Raw genomic sequence first — 19149 nt, forward strand, 5'->3', positions numbered from 1 at the left:
CTCTTGGATTCAGGAATGGAATCATGTAATACATGGAATCATGTATTAAACAAAAAAGTGTGAAACAAATCAAAATATATTTTAAATTCTTCAAAGTAGTCACCCTTTGCACACTCTTGGCATTCTCTCAATCAGCTTCATGAGGTAGTCACCTGGAATGCATTTCAATTAACAGGTGCGTCTTGTTAAAAGTTAATTTGTGGAATTTCTTTCCTTCTTAATGTGTTTGAGCCAATCAGTTGTGTTGTGACAAGGTAGGGGTGGTATACAGAAGATAGCCCTATTTGCTAAAAGACCAAGTCCATTTTATGGCAAAAACAGCTCAAATAAGCAAAGAGAAATGACAGTCCATCATTACTGTAAGCATGAAGGTTAGTCAATGCGGAAAATTACAAGAATTTTCAAAGTTTCTTCAAATGCAGTCACAAAAACCATGAAGCGCTATGATGAAACTGGCTCTCATGAGGACTGCTACAGGAAAGGAAGACCCAGAGTTAACTCTGCTGCAGAGGATAAGTTCATTAGAGTTTACTGCACCTCAGAAATTGGAGACCAAATAAATTCTTCACATAGTTCAAGTAACAGACAGGTCTCAACATCAACTGTTCAGAGGAGACTGGTTGAATCAGGCCTCCATGGTCGAACTTCTACAAAGAAACCACTACTAACGGACAACGATTTTTGGTTCCAACCGCTATGTCTTTGTGACATGCAAAGTAGGTGAACGGATGATCCCTGCATTTGTAGTTCCCACTGTGAAGCTTGGAGGAAGTGGTGTGATGGTGCTTTGCTGGTGACACTGTCTGTGATTTATTTAGAATTCAAGGCACACTGAACTAGCATGGCAACCACAGCATTTTACAGTGATATGCCATCCCATCTGTTTTGCGCATAGTGGGACTATAATTTGATTTTCAACATGACAATGACCCAACTCACCTCCAGGCTGTCTAAGGGCTATTTCACCAAGAAGTAGAGTGATGGAGTGCAGCATCAGATGTATTGGCCTCCACAATCACCTGCCCTCAACCCAATTGAGACGGTTTGGGATGAGTTGGACCGCAGAGTAAAGAAACAAGCAGCCAACAAGTGCTCAACATATGTGGGAACTCCTTCAAGACTGTTGGAAGCTGGTTGAGAGAATGGCAAGAGTGTGAAAAGCTGTCATCAAGGCAAAGGGTGGCTACTTTGAAGAATCTCAAATATAAAATATATTTTTATTTAATTAACACTTTTTTTGGTTACAACATGATTCCATATTTGTTATTTCTTAGTTTTTAATGTCTTCACTATTATGTAGAAAATAGTAAAAATAAAGAAAAACACTGGGATGAGTAGGTGTGTCCAAACTTTTGACAGGTACTGTGTATATATGTATATACTGTGTACGCCGAACCAATATATATATATATTATTCATATATATTTTCATATATATATTCTGTATTTACACTGAACCAAAATATAAACGCAACATGTAAAGTGTCCCATGTTTGATGAGTTGAAATAAAAGATCCCAGAAATGTTCCATATGCACAAACAGCTTATTTCTCTCAAATGTTGTGTACAAGGTGTGGCATATCAAGAAGCTGATTAAACAGCATGGTCATTACACAGGTGCACCTTGTGCTGGGCACAATAAAAGGTCACTTTAAAATGTGCAGTTTTGTCACAACACAATGCCACAGATGTCTCAACTTTTGAGGGAGCGTGCAGTTGGCATGCTGACTGCAGGAACACCCACCAGAGCTGTTGCCAGATAATTGAATGTTAATTTCTCTTCCATAAGCTGCCTCTGTCATTTTAGAGAATTTGGCAGTACGTCCAACTGGCTTCACAACCGCAGAGCACGTGTTGTGTGGGCGAGCGGTTTGCTGATGTCAACGTTGTGAACAGAGTGCCCCAAGCTACGGACAACGAACACAATTGAATGGAAGCTGAAAATGTCCCAGTTCTTCCTTGGCCTGCATATTCACCAGACATGATAGCCATTGAGCATGTTTGGGATGCTCTGGATCGATGTGTACAACAGTGTGTTCCAGGTCCCGACAATATCCAGCAACTTCGCACAGCCATTAAAGAGTGAAACAACATTCCACTGGTCACAATCAACAGCCTGATCAACTCTATGCGTATGAGATGTGTCGCGCTGCATGAGACAAATGGTGGTCACACCAGATACTGATTGGTTATCTGATCCACACCTCTACCTGTTTTTTTAAGGTATCTGTGACCATCTATATTCCCAGTCATCTGAAATGCATAGATTAGGGAATAATGAATTTATTTAAATTGACTGATTTCCTTATATGAACTGTAACTCAGTAAAATCTTTCAAATCGTTGCATGTTGAATTTATATTTTAGTTCAGTATAAATAAGAAGGGGAGCAGAGAGTGGATAAGGTGAGAAGATACAGGGAGGCATAGAGGAACAGTATGTGTTACAGAGTGAAGCCACTGAAACACGGGAGGAGGACCCTGAGGGATTTACAGCCCACCAGCCTAAGGCATTGCGGAATGACACACACACATACACACACACAAACACACGCATGTGACGAACATTGACACACAGAGGGGTATATACACACACACACATACACATCCTGTCATACATATGTACAGGATACAGGGTGTGGAACACACCCATACGCCTCTTGGACTATTCCTGTGGGCGCCCTATGTCCCCCCCCATGGTTTTCAATGTGTTAGCATTAATGCCATTGTTAATCCCATCATTGTTAATCCCATCAAGACAGATGGCCTTTGTAAAAAAGTATATGACGTTGGAAGGTGTTTCTGACCATCCCAGGCATTCTGAAAAATGTGACCATGTGAGATAGAAATGCACAGAAAGACAGACAGGGAAGACACAGGATGCACACGATTCTCACCCTCACATACACAATACTGCATTTTTACCAGTCACGCACGCAAACAACCCTGCATTCTCACTTGACACACACGTTCCCACACACACTCTCCTGTCAGTCCACTTCCTCCCCAAACATACTATATGTCTCTAGCAGAGAAGAAAAGCTGTGTTCAGTCACAGTGCTAAGAGTAGGGAGAGTATCAGGGACAGCGTGTGTTACAGGAGTGTTGGCACCAGTCGGGTAGGTCGGTTGGCAGTTTACAGCAGTACGTACCAGTTTCCACTTCGTGCCAGCTGCTGGCCTGGCTGCCGCTGCCCGGGGAGCGCCCTTGACCTGGATAGTAGGACTCTTCTCCTGGACTGTCCACCTCGTCCTCCATACACTTGATCCTCTTGGCCGAGCTGGACGGGGACACACACATGGACAGATGGACACACACACACACACAGAGACCAGGGTTAATGTCTGATAGTTAAATGATGTTTTAAGTGCTATACAAAGAACAATCTACAGAAATGTATCTGTCATTTTCAATTTTCAGAAATCCTATATTTAGTTTGATGCAAACTTGCTGTCTAGTCTCCATGTGGTTCCACCTGGAGCCAGTCAAACACTGAAGCTGTCCCCAACCCCTCCCCCCCAGTCAAACACTGAAGCTGCCCCCCCCCCCCAGCCACACACTGAGGCTGTCCCCTCAGTCAAACACTGAGGCTGTCCCCCCAGTCAAACACTGAAGCTCTCCCCCAGTCAAACACTGAAGCTGTCCCCCCAGTCAAACACTGAAGCTCTCCCCCCAGTCAAACACTGAGGCTGTCCCCCCAGTCAAACACTGAAGCTCTCCCCCAGTGACACTGAAGCTCTCCCCCAGTCAAACACTGAAGCTCTCCCCCCAGTCAAACACTGAAGCTCTCCCCCCAGTCAAACACTGAAGCTCTCCCCCCGGTCAAACACTGAAGCTGTCCCCCCAGTCAAACACTGAAGCTGTCCCCCCAGTCAAATACTGAAGCTGTCCCCCCAGTCAAACACTGAAGCTGCCCCCCCAGTCAAACACTGAAGCTGTCCCCCCAGTCAAACACTGAAGCTGTCCCCCAGTCAAACACTGAAGCTGCCCCCCCAGTCAAACACTGAAGCTATCCCCCCAGTCAAAGACGGACTGTGGTTTGGTGCTGGTGTGCGTACAGTATATCTGTCTCTGTTAGTGAGGCTAAGAGTAGGTCCCAAATGGCACCCTAATTCCCATTATAGTGCACTACTTTTGACCAGGGCCGATACGTGCTCTGGTTAGAAGTAGTGCACTATATAGGTAACAGTGTTCCACTTGGGATGCACACTTAGACCAGTGAGTTATTTCCCTGGCCGTTGGTTCTGACATTTATTTGTGAATGTGATGTCTGCTGGTAAGCTTTCCTGGTAATCACGTAATTAGGGCCGAGCGCGTCCACACACTGCCTTCTTGTTCAGACCTGTTTGCTTTGACAGGAAGGAAGGTTGACCGGAGAGAGGGAGGGTGGTGTATGTGAGCTTACACACAGACTTGGATATGTGGAGACGTACACACGCACAAATGTGTGTATGGGTACACATGCTCTTGCACACACACACGTGCATAACACACACACACATACTAGACAGTGTCAGAGGAAGGCCTATAAAATTGTCAGACTCCAGTCACCTAAATCATAGACTGTTCTCTCTGCTACTGCACGGAAAGCGGTACCGGAGCGCCAAGTCTAGAACCAAGCCATAAGACTGCTGAACAATTCATCAAATGGTCACCCGGACTATTTACATTGTTTTTACACTGCTGCTACTCGCTGTTTATTATCTATGCATAGTCACTTTACAAATTACCTCAACTAACCTGTACCCCCGCACATTGACTCAGTACCAGTACCCCCTGTATATAGCCTCCACATTGACTCAGTACCAGTACCCCCTGTATATAGCCTCCACATTGACTCTGTACTGGTACCCCCTGTATATAGCCTCCACATTGACTCTGTACTGGTACCCCCTGTATATAGCCTCCACATTGACTCTGTACTGGTACCCCCTGTATATAGCCTCCACATTGACTCAGTACCAGTACCCCCTGTATATAGCCTCCACATTGACTCAGTACCAGTACCCCCTGTATATAGCCTCCACATTGACTCAGTACCAGTACCCCCTGTATATAGCCTCCACATTGACTCAGTACCAGTACCCCCTGTATATAGCCTACACATTGACTCAGTACCAGTACCCCCTGTATATAGCCTCCACATTGACTCAGTACCAGTACCCCCTGTATATAGCCTCCACATTGACTCAGTACCAGTACCCCCTGTATATAGCCTCCACATTGACTCAGTACCAGTACCCCCTGTATATAGCCTCCACATTGACTCAGTACCAGTACCCCCTGTATATAGCCTCCACATTGACTCAGTACCAGTACCCCCTGTATATAGCCTCCACATTGACTCTGTACCGTAACACCCTGTATATAGCCTCCACATTGACTCTGTACCGTAACACCCTGTATATAGCCTCCACATTGACTCAGTACCAATACCCCCTGTATATAGCCTCCACATTGACTCAGTACCAGTACCCCCTGTATATAGCCTCCACATTGACTCTGTACCGTAACACCCTGTATATAGCCTCCACATTGACTCTGTACCGTAACACCCTGTATATAGCCTCCACATTGCCTCTGTACCAGTACCCCCTGTATATAGCCTCCACATTGACTCAGTACCAGTACCCCCTGTATATAGCCTCCACATTGACTCAGTACCAGTACACCCTGTATATAGCCTCCACATTGACTCTGTACCGTAACACCCTGTATATAGCCTCCACATTGACTCTGTACCGTAACACCCTGTATATAGCCTCCACATTGACTCTGTACCGTAACACCCTGTATATAGCCTCCACATTGCCTCTGTACCAGTACCCCCTGTATATAGCCTCCACATTGCCTCTGTACCAGTACCACCTGTATATAGCCTCCACATTGACTCAGTACCAGTACCCCCTGTATATAGCCTCCACATTGACTCAGTACCAGTACCCCCTGTACATAGCCTCCACATTGACTCTGTACCGGTACCCCTGTATATAGCCTCCACATTGACTCTGTACCGTAACACCCTGTATATAGCCTCCACATTGACTCTGTACCGTAACACCCTGTATATAGCCTCCACATTGACTCTGTACCGTAACACCCTGTATATAGCCTCCACGTTGACTCTGTACCGTAACACCCTGTATATAGCCTCCACATTGACTCTGTACCGTAACACCCTGTATATAGCCTCCACATTGACTCTGTACCGTAACACCCTGTATATAGCCTCCACATTGACTCTGTACCGTAACACCCTGTATATAGCCTCCACATTGACTCTGTACCGTAACACCCTGTATATAGCCTCCACATTGACTCTGTACCGTAACACCCTGTATATAGCCTCCACATTGATTCTGTACCGTAACCCCTGTATATAGCCTCCACATTGCCTCTGTACCGTAACACCCTGTATATAGCTTCCACATTGACTCTGTACCGTAACACCCTGTATATAGCCTCCACATTGCCTCTGTACCGTAACACCCTGTATATAGCCTCCACATTGCCTCTGTACCGTAACACCCTGTATATAGCCTCCACATTGACTCTGTACCGTAACACCCTGTATATAGCCTCCACATTGACTCTGTACCGTAACACCCTGTATATAGCCTCCACATTGACTCTGTACTGGTACCCCCTGTATATAGCCTCCACATTGACTCTGTACCGTAACACCCTGTATATAGCCTCCACATTGACTCTGTACCGTAACACCCTGTATATAGCCTCCACATTGACTCTGTACCGGTACCCCCTGTATATAGCATCCACATTGACTCTGTACCGTAACACCCTGTATATAGCCTCCACATTGACTCTGTACCGTAACACCCTGTATATAGCCTCCACATTGACTCTGTACCGTAACACCCTGTATATAGCCTCCACATTGACTCTGTACCGTAACACCCTGTATATAGCCTCCACATTGACTCTGTACCGTAACACCCTGTATATAGCATCCACATTGACTCTGTACCGTAACACCCTGTATATAGCCTCCACATTGACTCTGTACCGTAACACCCTGTATATAGCCTCCACATTGCCTCTGTACCAGTACCCCCTGTATATAGCCTCCACATTGCCTCTGTACCAGTACCACCTGTATATAGCCTCCACATTGACTCAGTACCAGTACCCCCTGTATATAGCCTCCACATTGACTCAGTACCAGTACCCCCTGTACATAGCCTCCACATTGACTCTGTACCGGTACCCCTGTATATAGCCTCCACATTGACTCTGTACCGTAACACCCTGTATATAGCCTCCACATTGACTCTGTACCGTAACACCCTGTATATAGCCTCCACATTGACTCTGTACCGTAACACCCTGTATATAGCCTCCACGTTGACTCTGTACCGTAACACCCTGTATATAGCCTCCACATTGACTCTGTACCGTAACACCCTGTATATAGCCTCCACATTGACTCTGTACCGTAACACCCTGTATATAGCCTCCACATTGACTCTGTACCGTAACACCCTGTATATAGCCTCCACATTGACTCTGTACCGTAACACCCTGTATATAGCCTCCACATTGACTCTGTACCGTAACACCCTGTATATAGCCTCCACATTGATTCTGTACCGTAACCCCTGTATATAGCCTCCACATTGCCTCTGTACCGTAACACCCTGTATATAGCTTCCACATTGACTTTGTACCGTAACACCCTGTATATAGCCTCCACATTGCCTCTGTACCGTAACACCCTGTATATAGCCTCCACATTGCCTCTGTACCGTAACACCCTGTATATAGCCTCCACATTGACTCTGTACCGTAACACCCTGTATATAGCCTCCACATTGACTCTGTACCGTAACACCCTGTATATAGCCTCCACATTGACTCTGTACTGGTACCCCCTGTATATAGCCTCCACATTGACTCTGTACCGTAACACCCTGTATATAGCCTCCACATTGACTCTGTACCGTAACACCCTGTATATAGCCTCCACATTGACTCTGTACCGGTACCCCCTGTATATAGCATCCACATTGACTCTGTACCGTAACACCCTGTATATAGCCTCCACATTGACTCTGTACCGTAACACCCTGTATATAGCCTCCACATTGACTCTGTACCGTAACACCCTGTATATAGCCTCCACATTGACTCTGTACCGTAACACCCTGTATATAGCCTCCACATTGACTCTGTACCGTAACACCCTGTATATAGCCTCCACATTGACTCTGTACCGTAACACCCTGTATATAGCCTCCACATTGCCTCTGTACCGTAACACCCTGTATATAGCCTCCACATTGACTCTGTACCGTAACACCCTGTATACAGCCTCCACATTGCCTCTGTACCGTAACACCCTGTATATAGCCTCCACATTGACTCTGTACCGTAACACCCTGTATATAGCCTCCACATTGCCTCTGTACCGTAACACCCTGTATATAGCCTCCACATTGACTCTGTACCGTAACACCCTGTTTACAGCCTCCACATTGACTCTGTACCGTAACACCCTGTATATAGCCTCCACATTGACTCTGTACCGTAACACCCTGTATATAGCCTCCACATTGACTCTGTACCGTAACACCCTGTATACAGCCTCCACATTGCCTCTGTACCGTAACACCCTGTATATAGCCTCCACATTGACTCTGTACCGTAACACCCTGTATATAGCATCCACATTGACTCTGTACCGTAACACCCTGTATATAGCCTCCACATTGACTCTGTACTGTAACACCCTGTATACAGCCTCCACATTGACTCTGTACCGTAACACCCTGTATATAGCCTCCACATTGACTCTGTACCGTAACACCCTGTATATAGCCTCCACATTGCCTCTGTACCGTAACACCCTGTATATAGCCTCCACATTGACTCAGTACCAGTACCCCCTGTATATAGCCTCCACATTGCCTCTGTACCGTAACACCCTGTATATAGCCTCCACATTGACTCTGTACCGTAACACCCTGTATATAGCCTCCACATTGACTCTGTACCGTAACACCCTGTATACAGCCTCCACATTGACTCTGTACCGTAACACCCTGTATATAGCCTCCACATTGACTCTGTACCGTAACACCCTGTATATAGCCTCCACATTGACTCTGTACCGTAACACCCTGTATATAGCCTCCACATTGCCTCTGTACCGTAACACCCTGTATATAGCCTCCACATTGACTCTGTACCGTAACACCCTGTATACAGCCTCCACATTGCCTCTGTACCGTAACACCCTGTATATAGCCTCCACATTGACTCTGTACCGTAACACCCTGTATATAGCCTCCACATTGCCTCTGTACCGTAACACCCTGTATATAGCCTCCACATTGACTCTGTACCGTAACACCCTGTTTACAGCCTCCACATTGACTCTGTACCGTAACACCCTGTATATAGCCTCCACATTGACTCTGTACCGTAACACCCTGTATATAGCCTCCACATTGACTCTGTACCGTAACACCCTGTTTACAGCCTCCACATTGCCTCTGTACCGTAACACCCTGTATATAGCCTCCACATTGACTCTGTACCGTAACACCCTGTATACAGCCTCCACATTGCCTCTGTACCGTAACACCCTGTATATAGCCTCCACATTGACTCTGTACCGTAACACCCTGTATATAGCATCCACATTGACTCTGTACCGTAACACCCTGTATATAGCCTCCACATTGACTCTGTACCGTAACACCCTGTATACAGCCTCCACATTGACTCTGTACCGTAACACCCTGTATATAGCCTCCACATTGACTCTGTACCGTAACACCCTGTATATAGCCTCCACATTGACTCTGTACCGTAACACCCTGTTTACAGCCTCCACATTGACTCTGTACCGTAACACCCTGTATATAGCCTCCACATTGACTCTGTACCGTAACACCCTGTATATAGCCTCCACATTGACTCTGTACCGTAACACCCTGTTTACAGCCTCCACATTGCCTCTGTACCGTAACACCCTGTATATAGCCTCCACATTGACTCTGTACCGTAACACCCTGTATACAGCCTCCACATTGCCTCTGTACCGTAACACCCTGTATATAGCCTCCACATTGACTCTGTACCGTAACACCCTGTATATAGCATCCACATTGACTCTGTACCGTAACACCCTGTATATAGCCTCCACATTGACTCTGTACCGTAACACCCTGTATACAGCCTCCACATTGACTCTGTACCGTAACACCCTGTATATAGCCTCCACATTGACTCTGTACCGTAACACCCTGTATATAGCCTCCACATTGACTCTGTACCGTAACACCCTGTATATAGCCTCCACATTGACTCTGTACCGTAACACCCTGTATATAGCCTCCACATTGACTCTGTACCGTAACACCCTGTATATAGCCTCCACATTGACTCTGTACCGTAACACCCTGTATATAGCCTCCACATTGACTCTGTACCGTAACACCCTGTATATAGCCTCCACATTGACTCTGTACCGTAACACCCTGTATATAGCCTCCACATTGACTCTGTACCGTAACACCCTGTATATAGCCTCCACATTGACTCTGTACCGTAACACCCTGTATATAGCCTCCACATTGACTCTGTACCGTAACACCCTGTATATAGCCTCCACATTGATTATGTACCGTAACACCCTGTATATAGCCTCCACATTGACTCTGTACCGTAACACCCTGTATATAGCCTCCACATTGACTCTGTACCGTAACACCCTGTATATAGCCTCCACATTGACTCTGTACCGTAACACCCTGTATATAGCCTCCACATTGACTCTGTACCGTAACACCCTGTTTACAGCCTCCACATTGACTCTGTACCGTAACACCCTGTATATAGCCTCCACATTGACTCTGTACCGTAACACCCTGTATATAGCCTCCACATTGACTCTGTACCGTAACACCCTGTTTACAGCCTCCACATTGCCTCTGTACCGTAACACCCTGTATATAGCCTCCACATTGACTCTGTACCGTAACACCCTGTATACAGCCTCCACATTGCCTCTGTACCGTAACACCCTGTATATAGCCTCCACATTGACTCTGTACCGTAACACCCTGTATATAGCATCCACATTGACTCTGTACCGTAACACCCTGTATATAGCCTCCACATTGACTCTGTACCGTAACACCCTGTATACAGCCTCCACATTGACTCTGTACCGTAACACCCTGTATATAGCCTCCACATTGACTCTGTACCGTAACACCCTGTATATAGCCTCCACATTGACTCTGTACCGTAACACCCTGTTTACAGCCTCCACATTGACTCTGTACCGTAACACCCTGTATATAGCCTCCACATTGACTCTGTACCGTAACACCCTGTATATAGCCTCCACATTGACTCTGTACCGTAACACCCTGTTTACAGCCTCCACATTGCCTCTGTACCGTAACACCCTGTATATAGCCTCCACATTGACTCTGTACCGTAACACCCTGTATACAGCCTCCACATTGCCTCTGTACCGTAACACCCTGTATATAGCCTCCACATTGACTCTGTACCGTAACACCCTGTATATAGCATCCACATTGACTCTGTACCGTAACACCCTGTATATAGCCTCCACATTGACTCTGTACCGTAACACCCTGTATACAGCCTCCACATTGACTCTGTACCGTAACACCCTGTATATAGCCTCCACATTGACTCTGTACCGTAACACCCTGTATATAGCCTCCACATTGACTCTGTACCGTAACACCCTGTATATAGCCTCCACATTGACTCTGTACCGTAACACCCTGTATATAGCCTCCACATTGACTCTGTACCGTAACACCCTGTATATAGCCTCCACATTGACTCTGTACCGTAACACCCTGTATATAGCCTCCACATTGACTCTGTACCGTAACACCCTGTATATAGCCTCCACATTGACTCTGTACCGTAACACCCTGTATATAGCCTCCACATTGACTCTGTACCGTAACACCCTGTATATAGCCTCCACATTGACTCTGTACCGTAACACCCTGTATATAGCCTCCACATTGACTCTGTACCGTAACACCCTGTATATAGCCTCCACATTGATTATGTACCGTAACACCCTGTATATAGCCTCCACATTGACTCTGTACCGTAACACCCTGTATATAGCCTCCACATTGACTCTGTACCGTAACACCCTGTATATAGCCTCCACATTGACTCTGTACCGTAACACCCTGTATATAGCCTCGCTATTATGTAATTTTCTTGCGTTACTTTTTGATTTAATTAAATGTTTTACTTTAGTATATTTAGTAAATATTTTATTAACTCTATTTCTTGAACAGCATTGTTGGTTAAGGGCTTGTAAGTAAGCATTTCACGTTAAGGTCTACACCTGTTATATTTGGCTATGTGACAAATAACATTTGATTTGATTTGGTTTGATATGCAAACACATGCGTATTTAACATGTGTAAGTTTAACCATAGCACAGAATATGTGTGTGTACAGAAGTCGGATCTTAATATGACCCATTCCGTCGCAGGAGGAAAATCATTTGAATAGATATTTAATGTATAATTGTCGCCGGGGAGCAGCTGGATGCGGTGTTTGTAGGCTATACAATGCAGTGCCGTCCCGAGGGGGCTATGGTTTGGGGAAGGCTCTGCAAACCACCCCACCTTATACCATCCACTAGTCTCAGGGCTTCCTAGATAATTGTGAACTAGTGCAGTGGTCTGAGCAGCACGTTAGGCTCCAAGCATCACGACTTCTAGCCCAGTACTGGAAAATCATTTTGTATGAAACTGATGTTGGTGTACTGGCTTATTGTTTTATTTACTTCCTGTTTATCCAACAGTGTCTGGTCATTTCCTATCAACATCAGTGTCTGGTCATTTCCTATCAACATCAGTGTCTGGTTATTTCCTATCAACATCAGTGTCTGGTCATTTCCTATCAACATCAGTGTCTGGTTATTTCCTATCAACATCAGTGTCTGGTTATTTCCTATCAACATCAGTGTCTGGTCATTTCCTATCAACATCAGTGTCTGGTCATTTCCTATCAACATCAGTGTCTGGTCATTTCCTATCAACATCAGTGTCTGGTCATTTCCTATCAACATCAGTGTCTGGTCATTTCCTATCAACATCAGTGTCTGGTCATTTCCTATCAACATCAGTGTCTGGTCATTTCCTATCAACATCAGTGTCTGGTAATTTCCTATTAACATCAGTGTCTGGTCACTTCCTATCAACATCAGTGTCTGGTCATTTCCTATCAACATCAGGGGGAAAATAATCCTGGACTGTCCATATTTTAAATGTGTAACTACATCAAGTCAATCAGGGGATCAAAATATTTGTGTCAAAAGGGCCGGAATCAAACCCACGCCGTACCCACGCCGACATGCTAGGACTGTATGTGCCAAAACTAACCGTGAGTTAAGGATACACTTGTAGCCCAGTGGAGGCCGATATCTGTCTTGTCTTATTGAGCTACAGTGGGGAGAACAAGTATTTGATACACTGCTGATTTTGCAGGTTTTCCTACTTACAAAGTATGTAGAGGTCTGTAATTTTTATCATCGGTACACTTCAACTGTGAGAGACGGAATATAAAACAAAAATCCAGAAAATCACACTATGATTTTTAAGTAATTAATTTGCATTTTATTGCATGCCATATGTATTTGATACATCAGAAAAGCAGAACTTAATATTTGGTACAGAAACATTTGTTTGCAATTACAGAGATCATACGTTTCCTGTAGTTCTTGACCAGGTTTGCACACACTGCAGCAGGGATTTTGGCCCACTCCTCCATACAGATCTTCTCCAGATCCTTCAGGTTTCTGGGCTGTCGCTGGGCAATACGGACTTTCAGCTCCCTCCAAAGATTTTCTATTGGATTCAGGTCTGGAGACTGGCTAGGCCACTCCAGATGCTTCTTACGGAGCCACTCCTTAGTTGCCCTGGCTGTGTGTTTCGGGTCGTTGTCATGCTGGAAGACCCAGCCACGACCCATCTTCAATGCTCTTACTGAGGGAAGGGGGTTGTTGGCCAAGATCTCACGACACATGACCCCATCCATCCTCCCCTCAATACGGTGCAGTCGTCCTGTCCCCTTTGCAGAAAAGCATCCACAAATAATGATGTTTCCACCTCCATGCTTCACGGTTGGGATGGTGTTCTTGGGGTTGTACTCATCTTTCTTCTTCCTCCAAACACGGCGAGTGGAGTTTAGACCAAAAAGCTATATTTTTGTCTCATCAGACCACACGACCTTCTCCCATTCCTCCTCTGGATCATCCAGATGGTCATTGGCAAACTTCAGATGGGCCTGGACATGCACTGGCTTGAGCAGGGGGACCTTGCGTGCGCTGCAGGATATTAATCCATGACGGCGTAGTGTGTTACTAATGGTTTTCTTTGAGACTGTGGTCCCAGCTCTCTTCGGGTCATTGACCAGGTCCTGCCGTGTAGTTCTGGGCTGATCCCTTACCTTCCTCATGATCATTGATGCCCCACGAGGTGAGATCTTGCATGGAGCCCCAGACCGAGGGTGATTGACTGTCATCTTGAACTTCTTCCATTTTCTAATAATTGCGCCAACAGTTGTTGCCTTCTCACCAAGCTGCTTGCCTATTGTCCTGTAGCCCATCCCAGCCTTGTGCAGGTCTACAATTTTATCCCTGATGTCCTTACACAGCTCCCTGGTCTTGGCCATTGTGGAGAGGTTGGAGTCTGTTTGATTGGGTGTGTGGACAGGTGTCTTTTATACAGGTAACGAGTTCAAACAGGTGCAGTTAATACAGGTAATGAGTGGAGAACAGGAGGGCTTCTTAAAGAAAAACTAACAGGTCTGTGAGAGCTGGAATTCTTACTGGTTGGTAGGTGATCAAATACTTATGCCATGCAATAAAATGCAAATTAATTACTTAAAAATCATACATTGTGATTTTCTGGATTTTTGTTTTAGATTCCGTTTCACAGTTGAAGTGTACCTATGATAAAAATTACAGACCTCTACATGCTTTGTAAGTAGGAAAACCTGCAAAATCGGCAGTGTATCAAATACTTGTTCTCCCCACTGTATATAAAATGATGGTAGGTGATCTATATGGCTGCATGTCGCCTTTGTAAAAAAGTATATGACATTGTTGTACATATGAATGTTTCAGTAATACGACCTTGGCCTATAGCGTTGGAGCGAGAGACAACATTATTTTAGATGGAGAGAAAGAGAACTGCTCATTTTCAGCCAGTCAAAAGAGTGATCAAGTTAAGATCCGACATCTGAATGCAACACGTTACATTAGAGAGGATTCCGGGCCATGTGCCTTCATTATGTGAGTATGGAACAGGAGATGGTGGGTTGGTTCAGTTCAGTGAGTAGTGCCTCGCAGCGCTGTGTGTAAAGCTGCTCTTTCAACCTGGTGGGTGGGCTGTCTCCGGAGTAGTAGGGCGAGTCAGAATGTGTTTGAGAGAAACACACAAATACTCTCCTAAACACACACATTAGTATGAATGCACATATGCACAAATACACACTGTGGGGTGACTAGGGTTTTACTATGGGAATGAGCGAGCATGTGTGTGTGTGTGTGTATGCAGCTGTACGTGCCTGTCTCTGTGTGTGCCTCTCTCTTTCTGTGTGTGTGTGTTTATGTGTGTGTGTTTATATGTGTGTGTGTGTGTTTATATATGTGTGTGTGTGTATTTTTATGTGTGTGTGTGTGTTTATATGTGTGTGTGTTTATATGTGTGTGTGTGTGTGTGTGTGTGTGTGTGTTTATGTGTGTGTGTGTTTATATGTGTGTGCGCGTGTGTGTGTGTGTTTATGTGTGTGTGTTTATGTGTGTGTTAATATATGTGTGTATGTGTGTGTTTATATGTGTGTGTGTGTGTGTGTGTGTGTTTATATGTGTGTTTGTGTGTGTGTTTATATATGTGTGTGTGTATGTGTTTATATGTGTGTGTGTGTTAATATGTGTGTGTGTTTATTTGTGTGTGTGTGTGTTTTTATATATATATGTGTGTGTGTGTGTGTGTGTGTGTGTGTGTGTGTGTGTGTGTGTGTGTGTGTGTGTGTGTACCTGCTGGAGGAGGTGCTGGGTAAGGGTCGCCTCATTGCCCCAGGGCTCATGCTGTAGTAGGAGGAGCTGTCCAGGTCGGCCAGCGAGAAGTTAGGACCCGTCCCAGCTGCGATGGGGGCTAGAGAAAAAGAGAGAGAGAGAGAGAGAGAGAGAGAGAGAAAAAGAAAGAGAGAGAGAGAGAGAGAGAGAGAGAGAACAAGGAGAGAGAACAAGAACATTAGGTGTTACCATTTATTAAACTACCACATAGTGTACATCTCAATAAGTGGCCCTCCTCTCCTTGTGTCTCTCCATGTCTCATCTCCTCTCTACTTTCACCTGCAGAGGAGAGGAGACAAGACGAGAGGAGATAAGATGAGAGGAGAGAAGAGGAGAAGAGATAAGATGAGAGGAGACAAGACGAGAGGAGATAAGATGAGAGGAGACAAGAGGAGAGGAGACAAGAGGAGAGGAGATAAGAGGAGAGGAGACAAGAGGAGAAGAGATAAGAGGAGAGGAGATAAGACGAGAGGAGATAAGAGGAGAGGAGACAAGACGAGAGGAGATAAGAGGAGAGGAGACAAGACGAGAGGAGATAAGAGGAGAGGAGACAAGACGAGAGGAGATAAGAGGAGACAAGAGGAGAGGAGACAAGACGAGAGGAGACAAGACGAGAGGAGACAAGACGAGAGGAGACAAGACGAGAGGAGACAAGACGAGAGGAGACAAGACGAGAGGAGATAAGAGGAGAGGTGACAAGACGAGAGGAGATAAGAGGAGAGGAGACAAGACGAGAGGAGATAAGAGGAGACAAGAGGAGAGGAGACAAGAGGAGAGGAGATAAGAGGAGACAAGAGGAGAGGAGACAAGAGGAGAGGAGACAAGAGGAGAGGAGATAAGATGAGAGGAGACAAGACGAGAGGAGATAAGAGGAGACAAGAGGAGAGGAGACAAGAGGAGAGGAGACAAGACGAGAGGAGACAAGACGAGAGGAGACAAGACGAGAGGAGACAAGACGAGAGGAGACAAGACGAGAGGAGATAAGAGGAGAGGAGACAAGACGAGAGGAGATAAGACGAGAGGAGACAAGACGAGAGGAGATAAGAGGAGACAAGAGGAGAGGAGACAAGAGGAGAGGAGATAAGAGGAGACAAGAGGAGAGGAGACAAGAGGAGAGGAGACAAGAGGAGAGGAGACAAGAGGAGATGAGATAAGAGGAGAGGAGACAAGAGGAGAGGAGATAAGAGGAGAAGAAATAAGAGGAGAGGATAGGAGATGAGAGGGAGCCACTTTAGATGCACCCGGTACCTCGTTCACCTTGTTGCCCTTAAGTGTCTGACTTAAAAGGTTTCCCTTCCCACACCCTGTGTGTGTGTGTGTGTGTGTGTGTGTGTGTGTGTGTGTGTGTGTGTGTGTGTGTGTGTGCTGTAGGTCACTGTGGGACTAGCTGGCGCCTTTTGTCATCCAGTCCATAAAGGCCGTTGGTGCCTCTTTATATTCACGGTGACGGGGACCACTATTTTTGATGAGGACAGCGCAAACGTGATGTGGCGGGGAGGAGGGAGAGGAGGAGAAGGAGGAGGAAGAGGTCAGAGGAGAGTCACTGCTGCAGACCAAATGGAGGAGAGGATGAGAGGAGGAGGAAGAGGTCAGAGTCACTGCTGCAGACCAAATGGAGGAGAGGACGAGAGGAGGAGGAAGAGGTCAGAGAGTTACTGCTGCAGACCAAATGGAGGAGAGGATGAGAGGAGGAGGAAGAGGTCAGAGAGTTACTGCTGCAGACCAAATGGAGGAGAGGATGAGAGGAGGAGGAAGAGGTCAGAGAGTCACTGCTGCAGACCAAATGGAGGAGAGGATGAGAGGAGGAGGAAGAGGTAAGAGAGTCACTGCTGCAGACCAAATGGAGGAGAGGATGAGAGGAGGAGGAAGAGGTAAGAGAGTCACTGCTGCAGACCAAATGGAGGAGAGGATGAGAGGAGGAGGAAGAGGTAAGAGAGTCACTGCTGCAGACCAAATGGAGGAGAGGATGAGAGGAGGAGGAAGAGGTAAGAGAGTCACTGCTGCAGAACAAATGGAGGAGAGGATGAGAGGAGGAGGAAGAGGTCAGAGAGTCACTGCTGCAGACCAAATGGAGGAGAGGATGAGAGGAGGAGGAAGAGGTCAGAGGAGAGTCACTGCTGCAGAACAAATGGAGGAGAGGATGAGAGGAGGAGGAAGAGGTCAGAGAGTCACTGCTGCAGACCAAATGGAGGAGAGGACGAGAGGAGGAGGAAGAGGTCAGAGAGTCACTGCTGCAGACCAAATGGAGGAGAGGATGAGAGGAGGAGGAAGAGGTCAGAGAGTCACTGCTGCAGACCAAATGGAGGAGAGGATGAGAGGAGGAGGAAGAGGTAAGAGAGTCACTGCTGCAGAACAAATGGAGGAGAGGATGAGAGGAGGAGGAAGAGGTCAGAGGAGAGTCACTGCTGCAGAACAAATGGAGGAGAGGATGAGAGGAGGAGGAAGAGGTCAGAGAGTCACTGCTGCAGAACAAATGGAGGAGAGGATGAGAGGAGGAGGAAGAGGTAAGAGAGTCACTGCTGCAGAACAAATGGAGGAGAGGATGAGAGGAGGAGGAAGAGGTAAGAGAGTCACTGCTGCAGAACAAATGGAGGAGAGGATGAGAGGAGGAGGAAGAGGTCAGAGGAGAGTCACTGCTGCAGACCAAATGGAGGAGAGGATGAGAGGAGGAGGCTGCTGTGACAGACACAGTAATGGTGTTCCTAATTAACATTGGGAGAGGACACTGCTACTGGGAGAGAAAGGGAGAGAAAGAAAGAGGGATGGAGGAATGGAGTGAGACAGAAAAGGAGAGGGTAGGAGAGAGCGCAATAGCGCATGCATCATCACAACGCGGCGCCCACCTCTCCCGATAACTGGCAAAAAATATATATATTAAACACTGTTCCGTGTAGTCAAGTTACCCTGGAAGACTCAACCCCCCTGCCGCCCCAAAAAGAGAGCCAGTATAATTTCTAAGCCATCTCTCTTTTTTTCCCTCTTTCAATCACCCTCTACACCCTCCCTCCTTTCCTCCCTCCCTTCCT

At 46.1% G+C, this 19149-nt stretch overlaps 1 protein-coding gene across 18 annotated transcripts in view; it reads right to left on the bottom strand.

Annotated features, from left to right (window-relative positions):
- Positions 1 to 19149, bottom strand: part of LOC110485551 (nuclear factor 1 A-type) — a 310371-nt gene that overhangs the window by 76916 nt on the left and 214306 nt on the right. For all 18 annotated transcript variants that reach the window (XM_036946510.2, XM_090185219.1, XM_036946569.2 and 15 more), the window contains exons 5-6: positions 16085 to 16202; positions 3150 to 3277 (exon numbers count right to left, since the gene is read on the bottom strand). In XM_036946510.2, coding sequence (XP_036802405.1) covers positions 3150 to 3277; positions 16085 to 16202 — 246 coding nt within the window. The remainder of the gene's footprint in view (positions 1 to 3149; positions 3278 to 16084; positions 16203 to 19149) is intronic.

The sequence above is a fragment of the Oncorhynchus mykiss genome, chromosome 1 (genome assembly GCF_057628025.1).
Source record: "Oncorhynchus mykiss isolate SJ-2025 chromosome 1, ASM5762802v1, whole genome shotgun sequence".
NCBI classification, from domain to species: Eukaryota; Metazoa; Chordata; class Actinopteri; order Salmoniformes; family Salmonidae; genus Oncorhynchus; species Oncorhynchus mykiss.